The sequence below is a fragment of the Pelodiscus sinensis genome, chromosome 6 (genome assembly GCF_052426305.1).
Source record: "Pelodiscus sinensis isolate ZL-2025 chromosome 6, ASM5242630v1, whole genome shotgun sequence".
NCBI classification, from domain to species: Eukaryota; Metazoa; Chordata; order Testudines; family Trionychidae; genus Pelodiscus; species Pelodiscus sinensis.
The window spans coordinates 111020844-111048664 of record NC_143057.1 but is presented as its reverse complement, the minus strand read 5'-3'; the positions used below and the strand labels follow the sequence as shown (position 1 = coordinate 111048664).

The 27821-nt window shown below is 39.0% G+C and overlaps 1 protein-coding gene and 1 long non-coding RNA gene across 17 annotated transcripts in view; one reads left to right on the top strand and one right to left on the bottom strand.

The window, feature by feature from the left end:
* The window catches only part of NEDD4L (NEDD4 like E3 ubiquitin protein ligase), a 299735-nt gene extending 272203 nt beyond the window's left edge, over nt 1-27532 (top strand). For all 12 annotated transcript variants that reach the window (XM_006116556.5, XM_006116558.5, XM_006116559.5 and 9 more), the window contains 10 exons: nt 1518-1639; nt 2933-3003; nt 5818-5913; nt 11535-11608; nt 14902-14962; nt 15799-15858; nt 16388-16495; nt 18594-18690; nt 19278-19350; nt 21608-27532. In XM_006116556.5, coding sequence (XP_006116618.1) covers nt 1518-1639; nt 2933-3003; nt 5818-5913; nt 11535-11608; nt 14902-14962; nt 15799-15858; nt 16388-16495; nt 18594-18690; nt 19278-19350; nt 21608-21710 — 865 coding nt within the window. In that variant the 3' untranslated portion in view covers nt 21711-27532. The remainder of the gene's footprint in view (nt 1-1517; nt 1640-2932; nt 3004-5817; nt 5914-11534; nt 11609-14901; nt 14963-15798; nt 15859-16387; nt 16496-18593; nt 18691-19277; nt 19351-21607) is intronic.
* LOC149524204 (uncharacterized) overlaps nt 1-27821 on the bottom strand; it is a 60155-nt gene that overhangs the window by 15271 nt on the left and 17063 nt on the right. The window lies entirely within an intron of this gene.

The following is a 27821-nucleotide window of genomic DNA, read 5'->3' as shown; positions in this document are numbered from 1 at the left end:
TGTGCCTGCAAGAGGCCGGTCCCAGAGATAGCCATGTTCAGTGCTGTCTGGGTGAGCACCTGGCTCTGAAGTCTGTGGGATTTTTACCATTCACTTCAATAGAGCCAGGCTTTCACCCTCTCCTCTTTCCCAAAGTGCTAGTTGTCACTTTTATTTAAACTTTTATCATCCAGAGAGCTCAGGACTCCGATTGTGAACAAACACATGGCAAAGGTTATGTGATCATTAAGTTTATTGTAGCAAGCTGCTGTTTTCTATTCATGCTTCATGATTTTACAGCTCCCCCTTTTGTTTGTCCTTGTGTCCTTCTTTTCCCCCCAGCATACAAACTGGGTGAAAAGAATATTCCCACTTCATTCTAGAGATTGCTGTGGAGACCAGTCACCCATCTCTAGAGCCCGGCGTGGGTACAGAATTTGTATCTGCATTGGTATCCACAAAAGTGAGCCATGGCTATCTACACTGACATCTGTTGATGTGGATACCTGTGGCTATAAAGTGGATATTGCAAATTTGCAGTGTTATAGATACAAAATTTCTATGTACTGCCACATGTATATCCACAAAAATGAGCAGCGGGTATCCACATCTCATATAAAGTAGATATCTGTCAATTTGCAGGACTGTACCCATAGAGTCATAGAACACTAAAAATGGAAGGGACCTCGAGAGGTCATCAAGTCCAGTCCCCAGCCCTCATGGCAGGACCAAGCACCATGACCATCTCTCTGTTAAGATCTAATTGAAAAAAAAAAACTTTATATGAATAAGAATAATATTAAAAAGTCTGAGGGGTAGCCATGTTTGTCTATAACTTTAAAAACGATACGTAGTCCTGTGGCACCTTACGGTATGTTTACACTTGCACCCTCTTTCGAGAGAGGGATGCAAATGCAGATATTCAAAATTGCAAATGAAGCCAGGATTTAAATATCCTGAGCTTCGTTTGCATATTCACGTTATGGTGCTATTTTGAAGTAATGGACGCTGTTAAAACGTGGTTATTTCGAGAGAAAACCCTTCCCTCAAAATAACTGGTAAACCTCATTTTATGAGGAATAAGGGTTATTTCAAGAGAAGGGTTTTCTCTCGAAATAACCACATCTTAACAGCGTCTGTTATTTCAAAATAGTGCCATAACGCGAGTATGCAAACGAAGTGCAGGATATTTAAATCCTGGCTTCATTTGCAATTTTGAATGTCTGCATTTGCATCCCTCTCTCGAAAGAGGGTGCTAGTGTAGACATACCCTTAGAGACTAACAAAAAATATAGAGAGTAACATAAACTTGTGTGGGCAAAATCCTCTTCTTCAGATGAGCACTCAAACTCCTTCAGCCCTGTTAGCAAGCAGCAAGATACTGCACCTAAGGCACATGAAGACAAATTAAAATACTGAGCTTCTTGATTGCAGAACTAGAAAATAATTGCCCCTAGGTCAAACTACTTATTAACATATCTAATGTTGACCACTTGATTATTTAAACAGGGTTTTTTTTTTCTCTTCCAATAAAAAAGGGACAACTATACCCTCCAGATTAATCCCAATTCAGGTCTGTGTAATGAAGATCATCTATCCTATTTCACATTTATTGGACGTGTTGCTGGCCTGGCAGTGTTTCATGGGAAGCTATTAGATGGTGAGTTTATAATAATATTAAAGGTTGCTATGGCATGTGTAATTTTTATTGACTTTTACTGTGAGACCTTGCAGAGCCAGCATAGCTAGAAGAGAGTGAGCTACATTCTGTTCCTGTTTGTGTATCACCCACAGAATTATTTTTTTGTGTTTAAATCAGCCACAGGTGAAAGTTGTGAGGTTGCACAGGTATCAGTGAGGGCATAAAATGATCTATGGTATCTTTATTATTGATGTGGTGTAAGAGAGAGACCTATTCCAGGTTGGCTTTAGGACCCTAGAATATGCAGGCCATTACAAAGATGACTGTTTCTAAAGTGAGTCCACTAAGGCACAATAAACCATGCCCCTGCACAATGTCATTTTTATGGTCACTTTGCAGAACAGAATGGCACCCCATAAACTGAGAACTCAGACCTTGGAACTAAATACTCCAAACTTTTACATCTCTTACACTGTAGCTCCATAAGTGGAGAATTTCTGTACTTACAGAAAAGATGAGAAAGTTGTGTTGTCCTTTAAGCAGCTGTATCTGCATTAATGGAGACAAATTCCTTTGTCATTGGCAAGCTAAAGCAACAGGATGCTGTGTTAAAACTGAACAGATTTATTCTATGCCTTGAGCTGTGGTTTCAGAGTAGTCGGGGTTACTCTTACCTCCACTGCCTGGAAGATTTTATTAATGATTGGAACTGCCTCAAGCTAGATCATCACCTTGAGGCAAAATATAATACTAAAGTATGGATTTTCTGTGCAGCTGCTTTGGCAGGAGTAAAAGTGCTATTGAAACTCATTTTCTCCAAAGGAGAATGACAGTGGATGTGGATGCTAGATGGGTGGTGAATGGAAGGCTGGGGATAGAGATAAGTTTTAATGACAACAGTAATTTTAACATAGGATGCTTCCTAGGAATGGTTGCAATGAATGGCTATGGTTAATGAACAGACCCTTGGTTTCACTTCAGGATGTTATTTCTCTTAGCAAATGGTTAATCCCCAAGAAAGGTCCTATGCTTGTACTCGTACTACTCGCATGTATTACCCATGCGACTGCTGCTAATAACATTTTTTTTTACGCTTGTTAATCTGATAGCAATATGGCTTTTTTCCCCTTTTTTAATTCTCACCATATTTCTTCATGGAATTCCTTCCTTGAAAGATGTGAAAGAATGTTGGTATTAGCAGTGTTATGTGCTGGGTCAGCTCTTTGTACTGCAGATTGCTAGCAGAACAAAAAACTACCGTTTAAAATTAAGTCTATTCACTTGTGCCTCTTGTGTTGTGTTTTATTTTAGGCTTCTTCATCCGGCCTTTTTATAAGATGATGCTAGGGAAACAAATAACGCTGAAAGACATGGAGTCAGTGGTAAGTGAACCCTAAAGACTTTTCATGTTAAGAGGAACAAGATGGGTGAGGAGTAATATCTATCATTGGATCAGATTCTTTTTGTGAGAGAGACAGAGTTTTGCACGCCAGAGTGCTCTTCTTCAGGTCTGGCTTGCTGAGCTTAAAAGCTTGTGTTTTTTCACTAATAGAAACTAATCCAATAAAAGATATTGTCTCACCTACCTTGTTGCTTTCATATCCTGGGGCCAATATGGCTACAGGAACACTGCGAATAGCTGATTAGTGTTGTCAATTACATGAGTTTCTTCTCTGGGGAAATATATAAAAGGTAATACATCTAATGAATTACACAGCAGCAAACACACGTTAGAAGTGAGAACTTGGAGAATAATTCTTATTTTTAGTAGATGTCAGCGTTACTGATGTGGAGGGGAGAGGGAAGAGGGCAGTTGCCCTGGAGTCCAATGATTTAAAAGGGCTCGGGGCTTCTGGCCACCACTGTCACTACTATAGCAGCTGCAATGGCAAGAGTCCTAAGCCCTTTTAAATGACCACAACAGCCTGGGTGGCACAGACCCTGGAGAGACTGAAGGACTGGCTGTGGGATGTTGGAGTAATTTCTCACCATCCTCTTAACCTGATAACACTCTTCCAATATGTTCTCTTCTCTTTTGTCTTTTCTCAATACTGAACATGCTTGGGTTTTTTTTATTTTATTTTTTTAAATTATTCTTTCCTCATAGGTCATATTCCCTGGGCCTGTTTATCATTTTTGTTGCTCTTTTCTGGACTTCCTGCAGTTTATCCACATCTTTTGTAAAGAGTGGCACTCAGAATTATACAGAATACTCTATGTAAAGCCTAACCCCAGTGCTGACTAGAGCAGAACATTTATCTCTGCCTTACGTTATTCCTGTGGGAATTCTGTGCCCCCCTCCTCCCCACAAAAAAAGTAAATAAATAAATAAAGTCTGCACATTTTGCATATTGTGAATGAATGTGTTAGGACTCTAGCATAACAGAGGGGAATATAGGCCACTGGCTGCACCGGGAGATGGAAGATCACTCTGCCCATCTAGACACTCAGAAGTGGGACTGAACCTAACCTTGACAACGTATAAGAGCCAGGCCTGCCCCAGAAGCACACAGGGCCCTGCTCCTCCACACCAGGTGCATCCAGGTAGTAAAGGAGAGAGACAGTCTCTCTCACATGCCCAACCCTAGCCCCTGAGTCAGGTACGGAAAGACAGTCTCAGCCTGGCAGAATCCAAGTGTGGAGGAATTTAGTATGGGGAGATCCGGTTTTGGGGTAAGAGAGTTCTGGGTGGGGCACTCTGAATGTGGGCAACTCAGTGAGGGGAGGGCGGGGTTCAGCTGCAGGACACATCTGGATGCACACGGCTCACTGTGGGGGATCCAGAGGAAAGTGATTGGGATTCAGATGGGAGGTCAAGGTGCTGAAGGATGGGGCCCAATGGGGAAGATGCAGAGCTTCCTGCAGCTGGGGGAAGGTTTCTATGGCTGGGTCTTAACCCAGTCCCAGCCACTGCTTGAAGGGAAAGAGTAAGATCTGTCCTCCCTGACCCACAGCCCAGATAGGTCTAGCAGCTGAATCCAGTGCAGGGCAGGAGCCACTGGTTGAGGTCTTCCCAGCCCAGCTGCCGCCTCCTCCTCCTCTCTCCCCCAGTGATTTACCTGCTCTGCTGAAGTTGAAAAATTCCAGATTTCAGCTCTGCCCCACAACCAGGAATAAATGGTCACTGTTAACCCAATAGAATGATACTGTTGTTTTTCTACCTCTCAGCTTTTCAGTGTCATTCAACTTCTGCCCCAGAGCGATCTTGTAAGAACCAAAGAAGCTTTTTTCCTTCTTCTTTCAGCGTCTTCCTCCATTCCCTCAGTCATGCAAACAGATCTCAGGGATGTGCTGGGATGAGGTTTAAGGTCGTGATAACCACACTGGGTTATTTCTTTTGTTCTTGCAACCAGATGTAAAACCAATGCTGTCTGACTAATTCTTAGTTCTGCAACAACTCTTGATCTTGTTAACAGTTTTTTCAGTGAGAGAGGAGCAAGATGCAGTTGATCTTTGTTAATGTTCTATAATGTCACTGCTATTTTTCTGTCGGTGACTCATTGTACAGTGAACATACTGCTTTAAAAATACTGTTCAGCTGCTTCATACATGCTCCTTGTCATACTTACTAGTTTGGCTTGTTACTTCTCCAATTAAAAATAAATGAGTAAACTGTATTCTGAACTTATTCTGAGTTAATAACAAACTTTTCACTTTTTTCACTTCTTGTACTTGGACACATTAATTTTTTTATCACCTTTCCTGGTGCAGTTTTCATTATTTGTTTTGCTTTATTTTTCTCACTCTTGAATTGTAACTCTAATAGAAGTTGAAGATATGAGCCATCCAGGGTAATAGTGGGCAACTAGTAGTTAGTGGATTTTTTTCAATTTAAAGCAACTTAATAAATTGGTATCACCTTTGCAACACTGAATGAGATGACACTATTGGGCTATTACTGACCATCGTAATTTGATTCATTTTTGACCAAGTTATACTGTCATGAGTGTGACCACAGAAAATACAGTATTCAGGAATCATTTAAATTAATAATGCAGCTGATTTCCATGTTATAGCTATAGCAAAATTAAATCCGATAAGAAATATGAGAAATTGCAATCCATTTTAATTATTTCTAGCGCTCTAATTCAGTGTATTCGTTTTAATGCTATAGATTATAGTATGTAACGTCAAGTATATGATAACGTGTGCATTTTTCAAAGAGTGCTTAATGGTAACCTGTTCTGTTACTGCAGGATAGTGAATATTACAATTCTCTGAAATGGATCCTGGAAAATGACCCTACGGAGCTGGATCTCATGTTTTGCATAGATGAGGAAAACTTTGGACAGGTGTGTATTGGTTAAAAAAGAAAACAAAGCTTCAAGCTTATCTTTCCTTCTTTCCTTGTCAGTTACTACCAAACATTTACAAGTTCTGGGCAGTATTTGTGGTTTGGGAACTTAATCAGAACTTTTAACTCTGAATGGTCAGTACTGCCAACAGCCATGCAGGGTTCAGATCCTGGTCCTCTTTCTCCAGGGGTCAGCTAAGACTATGGTTAAGTCCAGTGGTCAAAAGGTCACTACACAGAAATACTCTGGGAGATGAACTGCGGGCATATTTGCTGCAGAAAGCAGACAGCATGGCAAATAGTGGTGTGCACAAACTTCTCTAACTTTTTTCCAGCTGGAAAAGTGTTTCAGCTTTCAACCTCTGGGTGAGAGAGTGGATGTCTTAATGCAGACATTCATCTCTGTGATGCGACTACCAGTTAAGGTGCCAAGTGATTATGGGGTTTGCTTCTTTTTTTAATTATATAGGAACTATTGAAAGTAAACTAGATCAATAACCAGCTTATTATTGTGGGAGCTGGTAGCAAACACTATTTTTACGTTTCCTAACACTCTCCATTATAAAAGATTCTTGTGACACTTTTTAGGAACCCTTGCACCATCTCTGTTAGCATCAGGCCTTTGATATTTAGCAGGAGGACCCATCCTAAGGTTCCCAAAGTGCCTTTTCTTTGACTCATGAAATTCTGTTCAGCTTTTGCTTAGAAACTCTTAAATTGTAACTCTAATAGATGTTGAAGATATGAGCCATCCAGGGTAATAGTGGGCAACTAGTTCAACTTTTGCTTAGAAACTCTTATTTCCTGCTTGTGATTTCCTTTTTCCAGGAAAACTTTGGCAGCCTACCAGAGTAACTAAGTACCCCAAATGTTGTAAAGCAGTGGTCCCCAAACTTTTCACAGTCGCACATTACCCCTGTCTGCAGTCAGTTCAACCCCCTCTGGCCCACTCCCTCAATGGAGCTCGGGGGAGGTGTGAACAAGAGTAAGGGACCAAGGCTGGGGCTGCAGAGAATGAAGCCACACTCAGGGATTGAGGTTGGTACCAAGAGTGGAGCCGTGGCCAGTGACCAAGGTTGGGGGTGGCACTGGTGACAGTGTCACGGTGGGGCCGGCAGCCAGGTGCCGAGCTATAACCAAAAGCCAGAGCTGTGGCTGAGGACAGAACGGGGATGGGTAGTGCTTCCTCTCTGCCACGCCCCACAGTGTTCCTCCATGAGGGCACACCCCACAGTTTAGGGGGCTGCTGTTCTAAGGTTTGGTCTGCACCACTGCCAAGGCAGCACAGGCTAACTGGGAGCACCTGCAACCTAACTGCAGTTGTGCCATGGAGAGGGGGTGAGAGCTGGGGCTGGATTCCCTTCCCCCAAATGCAGCACACTGTGCTAGTGGCACATGGCACCCACTGAGTGCAGCACATGGAGCAGGAACGGCAGCAGGCTTCCCTACTTCTGAAATCCTCCCCCATGCACACTCAGGCTAACACCTGGCCCTTGCAGCCTCTTCTTTCCTCCTCTTCCTGGGGGTACCACAAAGGCCAGAACTTCCCCGTTTCCCAGAAGGATGCTGAGGGCTGGGGAGACTAAGTCCAGGGTTCTCCCAGCAACCTTCCAGACCTAGCACCTGAGCCTTGAATCCCATTTATCCTCAAGGAGAGCCACATAAGGCAGGAACTTCCTCAATTCCTGGGGGTAGGAAAAGAGAGATACAGGCCATGCTGGGCATCCATTTCTAACCCTCACATTTCCCCACCTGACTACCATGAGCCTTATCTGAACAGCATTCTACCTTTAAGTGCCTCTCCTGGCACAGTAGATTTGCTCTCGCCATGCCATTTGGGACTGGTGGAGGGGGGATGGCCATGCCTGACTTGCTGCTTGTCATCTCCTTTTCTCCAGTGGTAGAATTGAAAACATTCCCTTTGCTCCAGGTCTAGTACTTTCCCCCTCAACTTTCAGACTGCTAGACTCTCCCCACTAATGCAGAGAAATCCCCACAAGTAGCGGTGGCAGGTGGGGAGTATTTCCACTCTTACTGCCGCAAACTGGGGTTAGGCATGGTAAGAAAAGGCGTTTAAAAAGGGCACTTCTTCCTTCCCTAGGAAGGTACAAGTGGAAGCAGTTAAGTGATGCATATAGGGCCTGTTGTGGGAATGAGGAATCACAACTCAGTCTGAGACTGAATGAAACTCTCTACTAGACAAAATGCTTGCATCGCCTCTTGCAGCAAGTCAAAGCCTTAAGAAGATATAGAACATGTTAAGTGATACGATGGCCACATTTTCTCTAGTAGCTAATTTCACTGTATTGCACTGAAGTGCTCTGGGGAATTAGCATCCTGGAGAATCCCTTGATGTAAGTGATGGAATTAAATCCTTAAGGAAGTTGTGTAGACCAGAGAGGGAGACATCTTTGCTTCCTGAATTTGTTATTGTCCTTGATGTATATTTTTGGGCTATGCATATAGAATAAAAACCAAGAAGCAAAGAACAGTAATAGAATTTCACACATCTGTTACTTCTCCTTTAGTGAACAACGTGGGAAGGATTTTGATAGTTCTTACAATACATGGGGTGGCTATTATAAATATGTAAAGTGCTGGGGAGCTGTCTTTCAAGAACAGAAAATGAAAAACTCTGCTACATTCAGAGCTATAATGGCTCTGAGATATTGTTTGTCATTGTCTTAATGTGATGTAGCTTCTCGTGATGAGAAATAAACAAGCCACAAAATCCATCCACCTCTTCTTGGATGACATTATTTGTGTCTGGGCTCTGAATATCTTTAATCCCCAGAAGATTAATGCTATTCTTTTATTTGTGATTTCCTTTGTTGTCTTCTCTGACTGTTAGGTATTGGATAGCAGGGAGACTCTGGGCTCTTTGTGTGTGTCCATTCCATACTGTTGATAGTTTTTATCAAATCTCTTTCCTCAGCACCATTTTACTAGGTACATACTTTATTATTGTGTCCCCAGTTACTGGGGACTTCTGAAATGAGGATACTGAGAGTGAAGTACAAGGTTGAACCGAATATGGGCTAGATTCACTTTCTGAGTTTTATACCAGCAAAACCAAACTTCAGGGCTACGTCTACATTGGCATCCCTTTCCGGAAAAGGGATGCTAATGTGACGAGTCGGAATTGCAAATCCGCGGAGGATTTAAATATCCCCCGCGGCATTTGCATTTACATGGCTGCCGCTTTTTTCCGGCTTGGGGATAAGCCGGAGAAAAGTGCCAGTCTAGACGCGATTCTCCGGAAAATAAGCCCTTTTCCGGAGGATTTCTTATTCCTACTTGAAAAGGGCTTATTTTCCGGAGAATCACGTCTAGACTGGCGCTTTTCTCCGGCTTATCCCCAAGCCGGAAAAAAGCGGCAGCCATGTAAATGCAAATGCCGCGGGGGATTTTTAAATCCTCCACGGATTTGCAATTCTGAAGTGTCTAATCTGCATCCCTTTTCTGGAAAAGGGGTGCAGTGTAGACACAGCCCAGGATTTAGCAGGGGAGTGTGCCAGGAGCAGAATAGTAGATTAAATTAAACTAGTGCCATCCTCCTTTGTCTCCCATAAAATGAATCCTGGTTCAAGTTCATAACCTGCACTGCAGGAGAAAATCACTGTAGGTGTAATCACACATTCTGACTACACACCTAGAGTCCAGTCCCAATATAATGTGAATTCAGACTCATGCTCCAGAGGCTTCTCTCGGGGATGTGTTTGGCTGTTCCTGAGTCTTGTTCAGGAATCTGGAGAGAATAGCCTGAAGACAAAGTATTCATCTTCATAACTTACCTGCTGGTTTTTTTCAACTTTGAAGCTGCTGCTAAGGGGCATATATTGTCTGACAACTTTTCTTGTGCTCAATCTGCCATTCCATTCTTTAATTAAGATACCATTCTCTGGCTTATGCAGTGCTCATCCAGAGTAACTTTTGTTGAACTCTTCCTGTCAGTTTTATTTTCTTCAGATCATAGTTTCCATCTCTTTTAGTTTATTATAAATTTTAACAACGTTCTTGTTTTAAAGGATCTACTGATGAGTAAGTGGCAAACAAATACAGTAAAAAGTTTTCAGTTTTATTCCTTTTTCCCCATTTAGGTTGCCTCACTTTCTAGCAGAACTATACAATCATCAGCAACATTCTTTAGAATTCTGTCCTTATGGTTTTTTGTGCTTAATAACAACTCTGCCTGCTTTGTGGTAGCACCTGTTCCAAATCGAAGTGTCTGTGGTTATTATACTGTCTGCTAATTTAAAATTCTTCAAAATACTTGTCTAGCTCTTGAGAGGGCTGTTCCACATTTTGCCAGAAGTAGAACATGTTCATTGTCCAAGTGATTCTTCATATTCTGAGCTAGTGTTCTGATCACTTCCCTCCTGCTAAACCATTCAATATTAGTTAACCACTAAAGATTTCCTTTGTGGAAGGTGCCTCAGATCTGTATAGAGAGGAAGTGTACACTCTGGCTCTGGCAACTCCTGTGGGGAGCTCCCGGGGCTGTTTTCTTCACCTATGGTTCACCAGGGATGATGTGTGTCACCCGTCAGTCATGGGAAATGCGCACTCCCCTCTGCTGTGGAATCTGCAGAAGGGGGAGATGGAGCCAAGGAAATGAGTGAAATGACACCCCTTTTGTCCATGGGAAAGGGAAACATTCATGAAAGAAGAAGGAAAGAGAACAATCCAGACTTCAGCGTGGTAGTGGGCAACACCACACTTGCATTGTAGGACAAGAATGTTTATTAACCTGGATTCATCTTTTCAATTTAATAAGTCAGGAGGTCTCAAAGATTTTTTTTTGGAGAGAATTCAACCAATTCAGTGGTCTTTTAAAATCAAGAGTTAAACCAAAAGCAGCTGTGTCTATATAGAGCCCCACGCCTGAAGCAGCTGATGTGTAGAGAGTAAAGGTGCCACCTTGATAGCTCCCAATCCTGGTCCCTCCACAGACTGGGTGAGTCCCTACTTAAAGCATGTGTCTTATGCCTAACTGCCATGGCCCCAGGGCTAGTTTTCTGTCACCACTGGAAACTATTCCCTCTACTGCCCAGGGGGTTTGCCTTGCCATGTCATGCTGGAGAAATCTTGCACCAGTTAGTTAAGTAGACCTTGTAGTCCCTTGTGTTGCTAGAGTACAAGATGGCCACCATCGCAAGCTTGAGACTCTGTCCAAGGTATTGTGCAGTGGTAATCCAAAAACTGCTTCACTGTCAATCTGTGTTCATGACTCAACAAACTCTTTTTTTCCCTACTGAGCATCGTTAATTTAATTCTTTACTAACTTCTTTACTAACTTGAATAGGAAACACAAAATACAATTCTGCTGTCTTGCTTGCCAATGAAATACAGTTCATAATTTCAATATATAAATGACCTAATTTATTGTCTGTCCTAATGATGCCAGCTTTAAATATGAAACATCTTGGCATTCAGTATAAAAGTCTCATTAGCTATTTTAGCATATTAGTTACTTTTAAACACATTGAAAACTAGAGAGTTTAGTTCAACAGATACTTATGTAATAACTGTCTTCTAATGAACTTTTAACACACTGCTCAAAGTTAGTAGATCTTAAAGAAATAATTTCATGTTTTGTTTTTGTCTTTTAAAATACAGACATATCAAGTCGATTTGAAACCAAATGGGTCAGAAATCACGGTAACAAATGAAAACAAAAGGGAATATATTGAGTATGTATATACTTTATTGTATTCATTTAAATGTCTAACAATCCATAAGAGCACACTTTTTGGAAGTTAATCTGCTAAGATACTGCAGTCTGGCTGTGTAGTAGAAACACTACTGACAGATAATCATTAAGTAGAAAAATCCTTTTAACTAATATGGCTTGTCTGAGTATTAGTGTTTTGCTGGTTTTAATGTTATCATTTTTAATCACTGTAGAAAGTATAATCAAGACTAACCAGTCCCATGCATGGAATGTATTAAAAACTATCATGTTTTGTCATGTGGTACTTTCAACACTGGATATCTTTCTGTTTTGGTTTTTGCCATTTTTAATGCTAGATTTTAAAAATCAAAATCTCGACCAAAAAGAAAATCCAGACCTATAAACACTGCCATCAGAAGAAGAATTAGATTAGTCTGCCCAATTAAGATATAACTAGTAAGCAAAAAGTAAATTAATGTATTAACAAGTGTACATAAACAAAGGGTTTTTTAACTTATGTAGTATTTTATAAATGTTCAGCATTCAGGTCCTATTTCAGCAAGATGCATGAGATTTAGGCACATATTTAAATAACACACTGAACTGGAACCTGTAAAAGGAAAAGTTGCTACTTTATATTGTTTGCAGTATTCCAGTGCACTTACTGTCTGACTCTCATGGGGAAAACATTAGAAATTCCAATTTCTTCTCTATTTTTATTGATTATTGCTCTGCTGCTGCTACTCTAACATCTACAATACATCTATAAGCCTAATTGTTTTTACTGATAGAAGGCATGTAATTTTCGTTGTTTTTTCAGATGCACAAAATTAGGTGCCATAAATATTTATTTTATTTGTTGTCAATACTGAGCAATAAAGAAAAGCTCCTTGAAAATCTAGGCTATGTTTTGAAAGTTTAAGCACCTGAATTCTGCTTGCACAAAGGTATTTTCTGTGTTGACTCACATATTCAAGTTATTCTGAGACATATCAAATGGGTAGCTTTTACTTGTAAATGTCCTCATTTCCTGGTAGTGCGCTCATTTTATGGAAATAATTGTCATATCTTTAAAAAACCCTTTAATAAAATTCCATGGGGATTTCCCCCTCCCACTCCTCCTGGTCCATAGCAATAATTTGTATTGTACCTTATACTAACAATACTAGATTATTGTTAAATTATGAAAATATAAAGTACAGGCAGTCCCCGGGTTACATACAAGATAGGGACTGTAGGTTTGTTCTTAAGTTGAATTTGTATGCAAGTCGGAACTGGCGTCCAGATTCAGCTGCTGTTGAAACTGATCAGCGGCTGACTACAGGAAGCCGGAGGCAGAGCTGCTCTGCCCCGGGCTTCCTGGAATCAGCCGCTGATCAGTTTCAACAGCGGCTGAATCTGGACGCCTGGGACAGAACAGCTGGGGCGCTGCCGGGTAGTGCGCGTCTCGGCGGTCCCGCCACTCACGTCCTCCGTGGCAAGAAAAGCCTGGTCTGCTGAGGGGGGGCGCACCACCTGCGTCTTCAGCGGCGAGAAAAGCCACTCCGCATCTCCCTGGTCTGCTGGGCGGGGGGCGCTAGCTCCACGTCTCCCTGGTCTGCTGGGGGGAAGCACCCCCCGCGCCGCCGGAGGTGGCGACAGTGGGGGAGGCACCCCGCACTAGCTGCACCCCCCCGTTTGTATCTAGAGGTTCCCCCCCCCATTCGTATCTAGAGGTCCGACTTAAGTTGGATTGATGTAACCCGGGGACTGCCTGTATACCTTGGCTTTCCTCATCATCTTTACCCACAGAAAAATAAAATGTAGAAATCAATAACTGCTCACTAGCTTGCGTGATAGCTTAAATGTAACCCTTAAATGACCCTGAGTTACTTATATGTTCATAATCAAGAGAGTTTGTTTGTGAATGTAGGGAAGGAATGAAGAAGGAATTGAAAGTTTAAAGTATTATTCAAAAAGACACAATGTTAATGCAGAAGGGATTTAGTTTTGTAATAAAAGTAGCATAAATGCTTGAGTTTCTATACACCTTGTTTTGGTATGGATTGTTTAAATATAGTACTTACTATTGTTTGCAGACTATTTTAAATCATTTTACAGCTGTCCTGTCCTAAGAGATAATGTAGATCAGCGAGCTGATTAAGTTTAAAAAAACCTCTTCCCAAAAACTGCATTCCTTGTTTTATCGCAGATGGATATATCAGTGCTATTGTGTGTGAATTTCTTTGTTAATTCACTTAATCTATAGAAAACTCTTAAAAATTCCAAACACTTATTTTGTTGGTCCTAATCACACTTAGATGAATTCTGTTTTGATAAATTATTTGATTCTTCCTAAATACTCAACACTGAAATGTTCTAGAGTAATAATCCATGAGTATAATGGATTACAATACCTTCTCTTTTGACTAGTCATATAGTAAAATGCAATAGTAATTTTTATAATGGCACTACAATAAGCAATCATAATAGTAATTCTGATTTCAGTCCCAACAAGTTGCGCTAGGAAGTTTCTAGAAGACTTTCAGGCTGTAGGCATAACTTTCAGAAGTTTTGCATTTTAACAGAATTACTGGAGGGTTACTACCATCCCAAATTCAATTTACGTGTGGAAAGCAAACAAGATAGGCCCTCAAGTTGATATTTAAATACCTAAATGAGTCAGTAATTTCCATTAATTGGCTTCATTGCGAATGCCTGGGTGTATCAGTGCTTTTGAAAGACAGACAGTTTAGGTGCCTTAAAAAAATAAGTGTGCCTGTGTGGGAGGGATAAATAAGAATCTAGGGCCCTACTTTTTAAAAACCTTAGTCTGAGTTTTCTAGGTTATTTCAGCCAGAGATCAAGCTGTTTGATCATGTTCTTCTTCAAATAAATTTAATCTCCATAGGAACAAAAAGATTAATTTCATTTAACTTCTGTACTTTTACTGCAAACCTCCTACTGACATGGAAAGGTTGTAACTAAAGAATTTTAAACATCTGTCCAAAGCCATTTTAATGTAAGCGAGTCATTGAAGTGACTTTTTTTGTAATATACTCTGGTGATTTTTCCTCAACCAAATTATTTGTCTTCTCATGGAAATTTGAGCAGTTAATGAAGAGATGCCATATTCATATGCTTAGTAGACATGACAAATCAAGCATATATCGGAGGCATTTTCCCCTTGATTTGCTCTGTTTATTTTATATCAGTATTTGATTAAAGATTACTGAAGCTATAAATGAGAAACTGAAAACATTAGAATAGGTGAGATCTTTAAACATTCTGTTTATATCTTCTAATAAAAGTGTTTTTGTTTATCTGCTGTAGCTTAGTCATCCAATGGAGGTTTGTAAACAGAGTTCAGAAACAAATGAACGCTTTTTTGGAGGTAAGCTTCATTAGTTGTTTTCTGCCAAATAATCTTTTCAATTTATTGTGGTAGAGCAAGATTTTTTTTTCCTACGGATTTGTGAGATATCTAAGTTACGAAGGAAAATCTTGCACGATCAAAAAAATCTACAGTATTTATAAAAAGTTAGTGATATTTTGAAAATGTTTCTATGACTTCTTCCCTGTAACATTCATTTTCTTTTTGAATTTAAAAGGCTGTAAAATTAAGCAAGATGTATTTCTAAATGATGATCCTAATGTTCCCTTTTTACTGAGATCAATATTCCATTCTCAAAACCCTTCTCTTCCTCCCCTAGCAGCAGTGATTACCTCTGAGTCATGCTGCCCTACAACCATGAATCCTGGAACCCAGCGATTCACAGATCCTACCTTTATTCTCCCTTGCGTGTTTCAAATTTAATTGCAGTTCTATCCATTGCTGCACTTTTTTCAGGTTCTGGCTTCTAGAAAATTACAAACATTACCACTGCAGAGCATCCAAGTCCAAGGTGTCAGGCTTCATTCCGTTCCTACCTCCCAATAATTGGCTAAATAGACTAATTTCATGTGTAGTCTTATGGAAACCACAGAATGTCTTAAATTTTAGAAGATGACAAAATTCTACTCATCATAGGCCTGCTCAACTGAAAAAAATCCTTGTCTTAAAAATAAATGCAATCTCCATGCCACGATATAATATTTGCTATCTGGTATGGAAGTGTATGTTAATGCTGAGGAAGTTTGCTCTAAAATTAAGAAATGTCAGTCAAATGAAAACTGGATACAATACATCTATTTTTGAGAAGACATTAGTTTTGTGCTCTTTTTTTTCAGGGATTCACAGAACTCCTTCCTATAGACTTGATTAAAATTTTTGATGAAAATGAGTTGGAGGTTAGTGGTTTTACATTGGTTTGTTTTATAGACAGTAAAGGAGTACTGCACACTTCTCTTAGAAATGCTAGATTCTGGAGTGAATGGTGTTTTGAATGGATTTGAGGGTGCGGGTGGATTTTCTCTCTAATTTATTTGGTCTAATGAATGTGTGTTTTATATAATTATAACCTAGAGTTGAGCGGGGTGCTTTTCATTAAATCAGAGGGGAAAACAAACAAACCTGTTTGCACAGATTGAGCTAGGTCCCTTAAGCATGTGTGTGACTTGCTGATTCATCAAAAATGTGATCCCTGTTCTGTTGAGCATATATAGTAATTACATTCATCTTATAGAGCTGCGCAGATCAGCATTCTCCAGGAACTCTACTAGTGCCAAAAGAGTTTCCTATTGTATTTGTGTGCACTGCATAGCAGTTGAAAAGAAGGAAACAGTGGTGGGAAGGATTAACCCAAAATTGTGTGAATATATTTTTTTCTCTTTGTGTACCATTTTGTATTAACATCTTAATAATTACATCCATACTTAGTTACTAATGTGTGGCCTTGGAGATGTTGATGTTAATGACTGGCGACAACACACAATCTACAAGAATGGTTACTGCCCAAATCATCCAGTCATCCAGTGGTTCTGGAAGGTAAAACAATTTATCCTCTCTTCTGACAATCCTTATATTTCTGAGATGAATGCTGCATGATATGATACTGTAGGTTCTGGTGTGAAGTCTAGATTTTTTTTTCTCCATGAAAATACTGAACAGTTATCTTTTTTACACGCACTGGATAATAAAATAACTACCACTCTGCTTTTATTGGTTGACAGAGTTCAACATAATCATTAATGATCTGGATAGGGGGCGAACAGTAAAGTGGCAAAGTTTGCAGATGATAGAAAATTATTCAAGATAGTTAAATCCAAAGCAGACATCTTGTACTGTCATCCTGTTTAGCAGGCTACCAGGTTTGAATCTGTGTGGTTTTTTATTTATCCTTTTCTGTGCTGCTGTGCCTTCTTGTTTTACTTGAAATTAGTTCTTTCCAATGTTGATGATTATGTTCTCCACATATTTACGTATTGTCATTGTGTGTCTCTGTGATCATTATTTAGTCTAGCTACACTTTCTTAAAAACTTCCTTGACAAGGAGCAGTGCAGTTGCATCAGAAATATGTAAAAAGAAGCTATTTCCTTTTTTCCCCCCTTGACTTGATGTCTCTGCACGTATAGCCCAAAGTTACACTGTGTTTTGTTTATCACCTATAACTTCAGCTCTAATTTGCTATCTGCTGCCAAATCATTGTCTTTTTGTGCTTATTTCTCTCAGCACTGATTCTTCATCCCAAATTAAATCATCCTGAGGTTAACCTTGTAGAGACTTGAGCACTGCAATGTTACTGTTTGCTTTTTTGCAGATATTGTTTTAGGAATGTCTCCTCTTTGATGACCCTCTCTTTCCACTCTCCCAACCTAGTTTCCCTTTCATTTGTTTCTTAAACGTTCGTAGCAGCATAGGAAGCTAACCCATGATACAGGTTTTATTTTACCTGTACAGCAGTTTGCTTGTTCTTTTTGATTCTCAGATCATATTCTTTGCCTCGTTCATTAATTTTTCACTTCAAGATAAATGTGTACTTGCTACATATTGAAGAGCGGTTTTGTCTGACAGGCAGGAGTTTTTATCTTAAATGTGTGAGCACTTGTGCCTAATTGAGAAGAACATAAAACACGACAAATAAATCTGGAGTGATATGATTTTCTAGATAAGGAATTTAGATGTGTTTACACATCAGTAAAAGCAATGGGCTCAAGATATATAAATGCCATCCTGCTCTTCATATCCTTTTGGTAGCTAGAATAGCCATAATATATAGGTATAACCCCCTCACCAAAAACAATACCTTAGAAAATAATTTAGTGTATTAAATATATAATTTTTCTGTGTAGTGAATTTAGCACATCCAGTGAAGTGAGTTTAATTAAATTATACCATGAAAGATAGTAGCAAGGAATTACATTATACTGTTTCAAAGAATCTTTGTGGTTTGCTTTTCTGTGACCTGATGTAATTCTCACCCACTTTGAGTGCTGTAGCTGTTTATGTATGTCAATTCTACTTTAAGTGATTGTGCAGACATACATTCCACTGTAGGTGTGTACACCTATGGTGGGATGTAATTGTACGCAATACATCTCCACAGGCATCAGTTACTGTATAGGTAAGCAACTATTTTAACTTATTGTCCTAAAAGGAAAGTCAGCTCATCTAAAATACTTAAGTATATACTCCCCACTGCTGCCAAAGCAGTGGCTACATATCTTCTGTTCTGGCCCAGTGTAGATTAGAAAAAATCTGTTTATCTAAGATTAGAAAAGCTGGTGTCATGCCAGCAATCAACTTCACATTTTAAAATTCTATCTGTCTAATTTCTTGTGTTCCAGTGCGAATTGTTTTTTATTTTTATTTTTTTACAATCCGTCTGGTAACTGCACATACCAATGTTCCCTCTTAACTTCTTTCCATGAACAAAATACATTTTATTATGTGCATCAAGGCATGTGCAGATGTGCACCGCCGATGGAAAGACATGCTGGTGACTATCGATGCTCTGCTAAGCAGCTGGGCGGTATTTGAATCTCTCCTAGAGGGCCACCCAAGCACTCAGTTTTCAGGGAACACTGGCACACACTGCTCTATCGTGTGATACAACCTCCCGTCTGTCTCTGTCTCTGTTGTTAGGCTGTTTTATTGATGGATGCTGAAAAGCGTATCCGGTTATTGCAGTTTGTTACTGGGACATCACGAGTGCCTATGAATGGATTTGCTGAACTTTATGGTAAGTTAAAAAGAGAAGATACATAAGGATGCTTAGCACTAAAATCTCTTTATTTTTGCTCTTAGAAATGTTTGACCAATTCTGAGTAGGATAGCATGCCAACAAGAGAACTTGGGCATGATATAGGGGTAATACAAGATGGAAGTTTTGATTCCAGTATCAACTGAACTGCTCCAAAACACTATGAAGGATTTTTTTCAGGCCATCCAAACTGTGGAGGGCATGTTTTTGTTCTCTTCAGAAATAATCTTCATAGGCTAAAGAATGCATGTGTGCAGTTGCTGCTGTGCAGATTAGAAGGCCACAAGTACATCATTTTTGGAGTGTTAATGTGTACTCATTTGTGCCATTATATGTGTTGCACTTGACATTAGCTATAGAGTGTAATGAGTTTTTATAAATAAAGGGTCAGAGACTTGGCTTCTTTAAATTAGCTTTCATGTCAATGAAGCTACATTAATTATTATAAGTCAAAGATTTAGTCTATAATTTCACAAGTATTTATTTTTTTTTAGTTATAACATTTAAGTAGTCTTTCTAAAATCCAGTGTTTAAACTATATTGGGGGGGATTTACTCTTTGTCCAGGTTCAAATGGTCCTCAGCTGTTTACAATAGAGCAATGGGGAAGTCCTGAAAAATTGCCCAGAGCTCACACATGGTGAGTAATGAAAACATAAAATTAAGGAGTTTATGGATTGTTACACTGCCAAGAAAGGATGGATACTGGTGACCAAATATGACAGGAACATACTGTATCTCAGGATCATGACCTTGTCCTATAGAGGTGAATTTCTATAAAATGGGATAATCTCCTACCTTGTGCATTCATACCACAGTTCTAAACATTCAAGTAGTTTAGGATTAGCTGCTCCCAAACTGCAGCCATCCTGAACCTGGCAAAATTCCAGGAACTAGCTAGCTCAACTTCGGTCTGTTATAAACTGCTTCTCTTAGTTTCCAGAAGGTTCTTTGTTTAATCCTCTCATTCAACACATTAAAGGCTGTTCTATATTAGGGGACTAATGGGTTCAAACTTTTAGTGTAGATGCACAGTTTAAATCATACATACTTTGGGTAAAGGAGTTTCTGTTCTTGGACTGATTCAGTTGTCCCTTAAAAATGGGTGCATTTCTCTTGGGCTATAGTTGCTATGTTTAAATGTACTGGTCCCACAGAAAGGATTCTACTTGAAGGTCTTTTCACTTAATTTCAAGCAATTGCTACTCCTGTACAGCCACTGTTAATTTGGTATCAAATTGGAAGGCACTCATTAGTCTGCAAATTGCCTTAAGCACTTGGCAATTAAAGCAGTGTGCTAATGAGATGGAACTGTCTGCTATTACAGTTTTAATCCCTTCTACTAGAAGACTTTTTTTTTCTATCTCAAATATATCTTTGTCAAAATGGATAATGGCTTAATCCTACAAGGTACCGAGCAGTGGGACCTGATACACCACATCATTTGAAGCTTGTGAGTGCTTTGCTATATTAGTCAGAGCACTCAACACTTTTGATTGAGCCCCAAGTACCGCATTTTTGCCATGTCAGTATTTCCGCCTGAATAGCTTTCTCTTCCACCATAAAAATACTAGTTTAAATTAAACTGAAAAACACCTGTACGTCCTGGCATCCTAAAGCTTGCTCTGTCACTTGAAAGCAATGGTGAGCTTTGAATGCTACAGAATAGTGCATGGGACTCTATTTAAAGTGAACGAGAGTTTGTACAGGGGGGTCAGTACTTCTGAGTGGCATGAGAAAAAGAAGAAAAGTTCTTAGCATTAGAAGTTCATTACTACTCCCGCCCTTATTTCATATGCCTGGCAGAATTATTGCCCCTTCCTCTTACTGAGTAACTAATGAATGGAAACAGATACATGACTTGGGAAAGAGGGACTGGCAATTGTACAAATACAGCTTTCACTTTTAGTGCTAAAATCTACTTGAGAAATCTTGTTCCCTCCCTCCCTCTCTCCCTCAACCAGTACTACTCTGGCAGGAAGCTCTTACTCTCATCCCCACAGGCCTGGGTTTGGTTTCAGTGAATGACTTTTATTCTCTTCCTTGAAATGTGCATAGAAGGAGCTCTGTAAAAATGTGTGCGCCAACAAAGCGCAATCACAGAAAAACACTGTGCACAGAAGCAGCTGGCTCCAGGAGACTCCATATGCTCCTGACTTGTTAGACAATTCACTGAAAAGCTGAGACCTCAGCCCAGTTAACTTAATTTAAGTTAGCCAGACGCATCCATAAAACTCAGACGACAGGCACTGAGAATCGTGAAGCAAACAAAGAACCAAAATAATTAATTATTGTGAATGTTTTCCATGCATGGAAGCTCTGTAAAATAAATAGGGCTTAAATTCTTTGGTGTTCTATAGATAATATAACTTGCAGCATTTAATAGTAATCAGCTTTCCATACAGAACACTATAGCAGGCAACTGAACTTCCTATAGATCACAGTTTTAGTTACCGATTAAATATTGAGGATGTTCTCAAAGAGCCTTCCCTCTCTGTTGTTGTTGTTGCTGTTGCCACTCCTGGAGGGAAAATGAGCATCTAACCTTTAAATTCAATGCATCTCTACTGAGTCTTTGGAACTGATACAGCTCTGTATGAAGCCTGGCTTCCTATAGAAAGAGAGGATTTAAAATACATTATTTTTTCTCTTCCAAGTGTATTTGAACAGTTTTCCAGTCTAAGGTCTGAATGGGAACAAAGAGCTGGTTATCTATGTAACCAGAAGCACAAGAGCTTTAGCGGGGGAAAGGAAATTACGTAGATGGCTCCATTTGAGACATCAGGCATGTGTGATCCTATTAAGGCCTCCAAATTATTTGACCTCAGTATAGTTTTCACATTTTTTATACACTGTAAATTGATTGTCAAATGATACTTCCCCTCCTTCAATTTCAGCTTTAATCGCCTTGACTTACCTCCTTATGAAACTTTTGAAGATTTACGAGAGAAGCTTCTTATGGCAGTTGAAAATGCTCAAGGATTTGAAGGAGTGGATTAAAACAGCTACTTTTTTTTTCCATCGAGCAAGTTCTGCTTGAACTGTTGAATTTGCCTAATGGACATAACCAGTGACAATGGCAGAACTGTTGCACAATCTTGGTTCATGGAGCAAACTCTTCTACAGTGCAGTTGCCTAAATTCAGAAATTTGAACTACAACCTGTGGATAACACTTGATGTTTCCACAGTAAATCACCAACTGGTTGACGTGTACTCTAATTACATTTCAGCAGGACTTGTTCTATTTATGTTGTGCCTCTGTAGGCAAAGCCCTTAATAAATATTTTACATACTTTCTATTGACAATGAATGGAATTAATCACTTTACAGGTATAGTATTACAACTCATGTTTACTTTTTTAATGATTTAGACATTTTTCAGATTTTATTTAATCAAAATTAAAAATGCCATGTTCTAGGAAAAATGTTCATTTTTCCTATCTGAATTTCATACCAGCCTTGACACCAGTGGCATTTTTAATTTCAAAATACATTTTGAGCCTTGTGTCCCCAACCTATCAGAAAAGCTGGAATAACCAATGTGAGAAATTTTCTGCAGATGGAATATATTAATGGCAATTCTAAAAGCTTTTAGGTGAACACATTAATATTTTCTGTATCCAGAAGAAATAGTACAGATTGGATGTTACATTTTTGTATAAATCAATAGAAGAATTACAAGCTGAGAGAGGATCATAACATAACATGCCAAATCTCACAGTCAATAAAGAAATCACCTCATTATTTCTTGGTAATATTTATGTGTACTATAAAACATTTTGGGATAGGGTTGGCATTATCGTTATAGGAAAAAATGCTTAACCCTATCATTAACTTTGTACAGTGAGTCTTTACTATTCTTTCCTCTTTCCTATTTTCAATGGAGGCATTTTGAATGAAACCTGGCACTGCTTGATTTGGAACTGTGGAAACCAGATCTATTTTGTTTCCTATTTGTATGCATTTGCTAATGATACCTAAATAACAGGGTTTTTTGTTTTTGTTTTGTTTCTAACTGCACCAACTCTAAAGGCACTTTATGTAACACATGGAGGTCATATCTTTATCATAAACATTAATGTGATTATATTCCTTCTCACTGCACTTGTCTTTCAGGTGCAATATCTATCAATTGTGAATTTGGCTGCTGCTGTATAAAAAACAGATGTAGAGCTGGGCCTGCAGACATGTTCTCACCAATTGGTTTTGTGATTTTTTTTTTTTATTCAATCACAAAGATTTATTTAATATATACAGTTGCCTAATCAATTTTGTTACCTATGACATGTTGCATGCTTAAACTATAACACCGGAGTTATATCTGTTGTGTGATCAATTAAAGGCGAAAAAGATTTTGCATTTGATCCACTGAAGTTAAATGGTTAAACACAGCAGTAGGGTTAGGTTTGTGGGTATGCATTCAGCAATTTAATTATGTTCAGATTTGTGAGGTTTTTGTCCACGTATGTAACACACTTTGTTTTTGTTTTTTTCCCTAAGAACCCGACTAACACTTATTCACAAGCAAAATGACAGGGTGCAAGAAAAAACTGAAACCATTTCACCCCTTATTGCCAAGAACTGAGCTTTTTTTTTTTCTTCTTCTTTGCACATGCAATCCGCTGCCAGCAATGCGTGAGGCAGCAGTTGCTGGCAGGGAGTTCAATAAGTATTAACTCCAAAGCAGGAAAGCTAATTTAGCAAAACTTATTGAAGCTAATAACTTTCAGCAAATGCTAATTTGTCAGACTTTGCTGGACTTGGGATGCAGCCTTGGTTTGCTTGCAAAAGTTAAGAGTCAGTAGGTGCATGAAGAAGTTTTGAACCTTCTATTCTGAATGTAGATTAAAGTTAATTCCCTTTCTATATTAATTTTATTTTCAGACATTCCTTTTTTTCCATCTGCTTAGCTGAAAATCTAGACATGAGAATGAAATGGGCTGAATCTGAATAGATGTAAAACGTTATACTGATAGTCTCTTATGCTTTTAGAGAGAGGGATCTGATCTTTCTAATGTATATCTACATGCCAAACTTTTGTAACTAGAACAGGGAATTACCTTTAAAAATGTCATTTTCCAAGTTTCGTTTTCTTTTTCAAAACAATGTCTTAATAGAAAGAGGGTTTTTTGTATGTTTGGAGGCAACATTTTGCTTCAGTGCCATGTCACAGAAACTTATTCTAAGGACACTTAAGAGTTCTTGCTATAGACTTGAAATATAAACTAACGCTTATGTAATAAGGGAGTCTAGTAGATAGGTTGGAGGAACTGGGAGTATGGAGACTTGGGTTCCCAGCTCTGCCATCACTCTCACTGACTCCTTGATTGAGTCATTTAAATTTGATGCTTGTTTTCCCATCTGCAAAATGGCTTCAGATGTGTGTAAAATTCTGAAAATCCTTCAGATAAAAGGTTCAGTGTAACTTCAAAAGATTAAATAATGGAGCATAACATTTTAAAATTAGGAAAACGTCTTTTCAGATTCACTTACTCATAAACTAACAATAGAAACTCTAAAAGATTTCAGTATACCTTACTGTATTGAGGTAAATTCCTGTAAAGGAGAAACCCCATGTTTTTATCATTGAAAGTACCCATTGTTGGAAAGTAAGTACAGAAAATGTTTCTCAAAAAATATCTTCCAGTCGCTTAAATTCTCTGGCCTCTAAACTTTACTGTAGAAGTGAGTCTTTCTCTTTTCATCAGGGCAAGTTAGAGATTCCAAACTTGATAATCCTGGCTAAAGGTAAATTTATAATGTGAAAAGTAAATTGTTCAGCCTGATCCCATCAATGCTCAAAGCCTTCTGTCTTGCATTTTAGCTTTCATTCATATTGGCTATAGCTAACAGGCAGCTCCTGAGCAGTGCAATCCTTGGCCTACTCAAGTGGATTTTAGCCACTAGTGAAGCTATATCGATGTAGCTGCACTGGTGCACACTCGTAGTGTAAATGCACTGCACTAGTGTAAAGCAGATGTTGTACTAAGGTAGCTTACCCCACTGGCTAAAAACCCTATTGTAGAAATGCTCCTTGTTTCAGCCAAAAGGCCGTCATGACCTGTGGAATCTATTCTTAAACCCAGGGAATTTTCTTTAGTTTTGCAAATGACTTGTGTGAGGTCCAGGCACATAGTGTGTGCTTCTGCAAAACAGCACATATAAGGGAGTTTGATTCAATTCTGCAGATTATTTTGTAACTAAGAAGTGTATATGTTGAAACTGTTTTTGTGTTGCCTATTACAATATAAAGTAGATTTCTAGGAATTTCTCTTTATATACACTGAACATCTTAGATGTTCTCCTGGAATTCCTGGCATTGTATTTGAGGGATTCTTTCTAGGGAAAGGTGGCTAAATGTCTCTTATTTATTAAATCTTAATGAGGCAATTGCTCTATTTGGACTTGTGTTCTAACTTGATGCCTTCATTTAATATTCAAATACACATTCATTTACCCTGACTATGTATGGATAGTTCACCCTAGGGATGTGAACGACTAGTTTCCTAGTCACTCTCTCCCCTCCACACACTTTGCTACCTCTATCAGAAAGAGGCAGCAAGGGGGGGGGGGGGGCAGAAGAGGAGGGAGTGCTTCAAAGTGGCAGCACGGCCTGGGGCCAGACCCTGGGCTCAACGCAGCGCTGCCTCTTTGAAATGCCACATGCAGCCCAGGGCCAGCTGGGAAGCCTGGGCTGCACGCAGAATTGTCCAAGTGGCAACACTGCATGGAGCCCGGAGTCAGCTGGGGACTCCCCGCTGATCCTCGGCTCTATGCGGTGCTGCCACTTTGAAAGGCTACAGGGAGCATGGGGCCAGCGGGGAACTGCTCAAGTCCCCCTCTGGCCCCATGCTCCCCACAGTGCTTTCGCCTTGAAGTGTAGCAACAGCCCTGCTACACTTCAAAGGCAGAAGCACCTTTATCAACTAATCGAATAATCAATGCAAATTGCATCGACTATTCAATTAGCGAAATAATTGAAATTTTACATCCCCAGTTTACCCCTTAATTACAAAACTGATACAAATTCTACAAAAGTATTTTTAAAAAACATTTGTTCCGGCCAAATTATTGTCATTTCTTGCTCACATCAGGTCATATCTGGCTTTCTCATAAGGCAGGTCAGTAACATACTATAATTCCAGCATTTATTCCTAGTTGATTGGAACTCATTACGATAGGACTTAATATTGGCTATAGCTTCCTGAAAGTTGCTTCCTTTTGTCTTGCTGGTGAAGTTAACCAAGCAAAACCAAATTTATTATTTGACTTTTATTTTAAAAACTCTCTTCATAGAGGAGATGCTCCTATTCTGATTTCTCATAGAGGGAGGGCAAGCTACGTTCTGTCTTGTAATATTTTCTGATAAACCAGCAGAGGATGCTGCTCTACAGACTAATCAGTGCTGCTCCCGCCCCCCCCCACTCCCCCCCCCCCCCCATCTCAACTACCCCAAAAGAAATCCAGTACCTCTGTTACGTGATTAGCCTTTGCTGCCTGGTGATCGAGACTGCAGAGTTCGGTATTATACTTGCAAATCTCACTTATGAGAGATTGAATCTGTTCAGATACTTTGAGTGAAACCTTGGCCTTGAATAGCAAAACTGCTACTGGCTTCAGTGGGGCCTGGAATTTACCCTTTGTGTTCTGGAATTTATAACTGAGAGGAGTAAGTGACCCATTTGAGCCACTTTTTACACACCCACACCCCCACACCCACCCATCCGATGATATACAAAACTGAAATTTTAATGTGTCAGAGAAAAAGAAAAAAACCTTTGTAATTACCAGAGTGGATATTTTACAAGCATGAGGGTGTTTTAATATAAAAAATATTTCCCTTTCCTTGTATGTAATTTGGAAAAGGTGTCTCTTCCAACATCAGTAAGATGTTGCACTAGAAAGCAATGCATGTTTGAAATGCATGGGAAAATTGTTTTGCTAATACTGGAATCTAACTCATATTAATGTTAAATATCCCTCAGGTATGTGATACTGCACACACAACTTTTCATTCATATCACTACCACAAACCATATTGAATCACATGCCTCAGGTTTTTTTATGCCATCTGGATTTTCCTATGTTGCTTTTTCATTTTGAATGTCTTGTCTTCCTATTTCAATTAACACCAATGTAGCTTTTGTTCTTTTTCACCACTATATATATATACATATAAATACAGCGTGTACCCACATAAAGCAGTACATATATGTATTGCACTTTTAAACTTTAATCAATTCTGTGTTCAGGATTGGCTTCTAAAAAAGACTGTGGGCAGTTTGTCTCCAGTGCGGCTTTAACAAGTATTAGTGTCTACATCATGATTCTCAGAACTCAAATAAAACTGCTAGAAGGTGATGTTGCTATGTTTTGTGTTTGTAAACTTATGACCTTTATTCAAATTTAAACCTGAAATGACTACTTCCAAAGGTGAAAAACAGTTTCAAACATTCCATATGAAATTCACAATCTTTCGTAACTTTTTATTGTAAAACCACCTCAAAATATGAGGCTATTTAAAATACTAAACTACTTTACAATTGATTAAAAAAATGAAAACTACTTTAAATACTCATTTTTCACAATCAAAATAGCTTTAAAGTATGGTTGGATTTGATACACAATGGGAAATGTTTTTTTGTTTAAGGACAAAATCATTTTTTCCATTTTATTTTCTTAAGAGAAGTGAAGGAAATTGTAGTTTGTTTTCCTGACAGCAAAAGATCAATGTGACAAAATGAAGTTGTTGTAATGAAATGATGCAACTTGTTAAATATTTAATAAAGAATTATGGAAGCTGGAACATTTTATACTTCAATACATGGTCGTCTAATTGAAAATCTGTTGTATTATGTTAAAAGGGTTATGACTTCCAGCTAAGTTCTAGAGGTGAATGCAGGAAAGTAAACACTGGTAATCAGAGCACCTATGTACAATTTTTATCTGAAGCATTATCACCATCCAGGTATTGCACCTCTTTCCTTGATAATTTCTACTTGACAGTTATTGGCTTCCACTTTTTTGGTAAGTTGTGCACATGATATACTGTTTAAGAGATTCTTTTGAAAGAATGGCATGGGATTAAAAACAGAACTTACTTCCCCTCC